Genomic DNA, 3706 nt, shown 5'->3' with positions numbered 1-3706 from the left:
ATCCTAAATTTAACAAATTAATTATTTTAATACGATATAATCATTTTTGCATTTTTTGGGGGGAGGTCACCTCCTCATAAATGTCAGTAAAGAAAATCTAACTGCTCATTTTAAATCAATACTTTTACTTTTAATACTTAAGTACAAAAAAATAACTGATACTTTATTAAGYCTTGTACTCAAGTAATTTTCCTGAAGCAGACTTAACTTTTACCAAAGTATATTTTTGGTAAGATACTTGTACTTTTACTAAAGTATCACTTTGTGGTACTTTATACAACACTGCTCATGAGACAGTTTTCAACTTGACTGGGAATCTTGTGGTGTTTTCTTCTCATTACGCCCCTGAAGACACAGAGGAATGTGGGGGAAAAAAAACAACCTCATTTTCTTACCTGTAGTACTTGCAGGACATGCTGAGGCTTGAAAAACTGAACTTGTCGTTCTTTGTTTTCTCCATGGAGTACTCGGCCAGCTTGGAGTTGGTTCCCGCCAGCATCAGGGAGGCGCCTGTTTTTAAAGTTTGTAACTCCAAACCTACTTTCCAGTTGTTCTCGACAGAAGAGGAGCTGGAGCTGACCAGGGACTCGCTGGATTTGTGGAGTTTGGAGGACACTGAAGCGCTGCAGGACTGCTTGGCCCTCCAGTCCACCACGGACAGGGGCAGCTTCTGCTTCCTGTTCTCCATGTAGGGGTTGCTGCACAGGGTGCAGGTTTTATCCTTACGCCTCCACTGGTTCATGTCGAGCACGTACGCTCCTTTACGCTCCATCTTGGTGATGTCGAAGCCCTCGCCAGCTAAATTAGACCCTGGAACAAACTCTGCTTCCTGACACTCTTTGGCTTTCCCCTCTGTGCACAGCTGGTCCGTGCACTGAGGGGAGAACAGAAGGAGGCCCATGCAGATATGAACCACGAGCATGTTCCTGTTGTTCAGATGAATGTAGACTGGAAACAAAACAAAAAATTAGATAAATGTACTGCTTGTGTCAAAATTGACAATATCAAAAATGATTTATTTTTCTTTATTAAAGATTAATTTTTAACAATAAGCAAAAGTTTTGATCCGTTTTCTGTATGTATAGTGAAAATATTCACCCATTTTAAAATGTAGGTTGATGTCTGGAGTAGGAATGTGTGATATGGCAAAAAATTCATATCACGATATACATTATGATGGGTGGCGGTAATAATATACTGTATATATTGTCTGTTTTCCTGTTTCCGGGTCATAATCTGAGACCGAGACCACACAGTTTCCACTTTGTTTATTTCCCACATCACTGCCCTGGCGAAAAGGCTAGCCACGACAGGTGGTAAAACAAATTGCTTGTATTTATTCCTTTCTAKACACTTTGGACGCGCCGTCACGTAAACATGTAAACAGTTTGGCGTTCATTTTCACACACCTGAACCAGGTCCGGATAAGTTATGTTTTTTTTCCCTCCTCATTTGCGCTCTCAGCCAGGCTGTTTCCCGCTTCCTCTGTTTTGACTCCAGCCGGTTACGTCATCAAAAAGAATTGCGCGGTTGGCCAGTAGACTACAGATCTCTATCATATGACAAATTTATATCGTTTCTACCGTATATCGTTTATATCGCGCATTCCTAATCTGGAGGTTATTTAAGGACCTCTTCTTGGTGTTTCATGACCCAAACTTGGGCCTGGACCCCAACTTTAAGAACCAATGTGATCAGATACTCTCAATACATTCTATTTTATAGCTGAAGTTTTTAAAACGACCGTTACTGTTAATAGACCAACCATGTKTTGTGTATTTTACTCAAAATCACTTGGTTTTAGTTAGTAATTATTTAATATTTTTGCTCCAAACACAGGACCAACTTGTGCTTCTCTCAAGGCGCTTATTTCATCTTTTATTCATGCAGCGTTAATTAATAAAACTTAACAATAAACTGTTTAAAATCGGAAAAATTAGTGTTAATGTGTGCTTAAATGAGCTTCCGATATTAAACTGTTGCCCTTTCAAAATTTTTGATAAAAAAATAAAGAACGACAGTTATTAATAGTGAATAAAAGATTACTCACCCTTGAGCGCTACAACCAAAATAAATATATAAATAAATAACAATAATAACTCTAATGGTTTAAMTACCATGTTTTTTCAGATTGTCACACAAAATACCAGCAGCAGAGAAGTGTTACCCCAAATAAAGCTGGTTTAAATATACAAACATCATTAATAAACCAAGGAAAACATATTTTGGCACAATTTACTGCTGCAGTCATTCTGAGCGTGGAGTGGTGTTGCATGAATTCTGATGGTAAAGCTGAGCTCACTGCTGACCACATACTTCATATTCCTTTCAAATATAAAATAAAAATATGATGGCAGAACAAAGTGAGTTGTTTCTCTTTCTTTGTAATATTCAGGAGGGCAGGGGGCTGGTGTTTCAAAATGACTGTCCATGGTCAATGTGCTCCTGAATGCAGAGAGTTTTATGTCTAATAAATACAAATCTTGGGTAAATGTTTTTCTAAATTCAAAATTTAGCTACTGTAATGTGCTTCTCTAGAAACACGGTTTTATTTCTAACTTTGAAATGAACAGATTTGACAACTAAAACTAACTGCAACAGCTCATTTTTAAATTTCAGCTACAGTTTTCTTTCACTTTCATTTATTTTTGTCAGGCAGAATTTCTATTTTAAAAACAATGTGGTTACAGCCAGGTATCTAAAAACACTTGATTTATTTTTACCCTACTGCCAGGAAACAATTCTTCCTGGCGTCCCCCAAGGCTCTGTCATTGAGCTTCTTTTATTTAATGCATTTAACTGCTTAATTCACGTTTCTAATTTCAACATCTCAGATAAGTGTGAAAACAAGTTTAAATTCCTATTTTAAACGTACATTATGGTTGCAGTACCTTGTTATTACGTRGTTATAAAAGAAGTGTTATTTGAAATGTCTCAGAAGCACGCTGACCCAGACTTACCTTTTGTCAGAGATGTTTTTCTGCTGCTGCATGAATCAGATTGTGAGCATCTGCGTTGAAGTTTAGTCTTTTAAGAACAAAGCAGCAGGGATGAACCGGATGAACGTAAGCCTCTTGGTTGGCTGAGCAGTGAGGTGTTAGTTTTCCCACCTTCACACCTGGGTTTTGTCTGTGGCTGTACGTGAGAATATGGGGGGCTTTTTAAATAAATATTTTTGAGGTGTATGGAAAATGCAGTATTGTCAGTGACACCGTGGTATTGTTGTGATCTGTGTTTATTCAGCATTGAGCTGTCTGATTTCAAAATATTTTTCATGTTTATTGTGTGTGTGTTTAGTTGCTACCCTGTGTTTCTGTTCCAACCTCTTTCAACCGTGACAGCTGTATGTTTGTGTATAAAAGTCAACAAAAAAGGCATCTGTAAAAGACCCAAAAAGTAGACTTAAATACTGACTTTGAATACTAAATTGTGATTAACATCTTTTAATTTTGAGATGCCGTCACAATAATAAGATTTGAAGGCCTATTGAAACAGTATGACAAAATCGTATTGTTTTGACTTAGAGGAACTTTAATTGTTTTTTAAGACTGGCAGAGATGGTCTTCCATATTTCTTGGCTCTTATTGTATGAACTGATTAGGAGTTTACAACAGTGAACACTCAAGAAATTCAAATAAATAATACAGTTGTATTAATATAAATCAATACAAATGATATACAGTTTAATTTGAATTAGCGTTTATTA

At 36.8% G+C, this 3706-nt stretch overlaps 1 protein-coding gene across 1 annotated transcript in view; it reads right to left on the bottom strand.

Moving 5' to 3' along the window:
- prf1.9 (perforin 1.9) overlaps positions 1–1155 on the bottom strand; it is a 4509-nt gene extending 3354 nt beyond the window's left edge. Inside the window, exon 1 of the mRNA XM_014024971.1 lies at positions 396–1155. Within this exon, the coding sequence (XP_013880425.1) occupies positions 396–922 (527 nt within the window). The 5' untranslated portion in view covers positions 923–1155. The remainder of the gene's footprint in view (positions 1–395) is intronic.
- Between the last annotated feature and the right edge of the window lie 2551 nt (positions 1156–3706).

Source organism: Austrofundulus limnaeus, unplaced genomic scaffold (genome assembly GCF_001266775.1).
Source record: "Austrofundulus limnaeus strain Quisiro unplaced genomic scaffold, Austrofundulus_limnaeus-1.0 Scaffold450, whole genome shotgun sequence".
Classification (NCBI taxonomy): Eukaryota; Metazoa; Chordata; class Actinopteri; order Cyprinodontiformes; family Rivulidae; genus Austrofundulus; species Austrofundulus limnaeus.
Note: the sequence above shows the minus strand (reverse complement) of the source record. Positions and strands in the feature narration are given on the sequence as shown.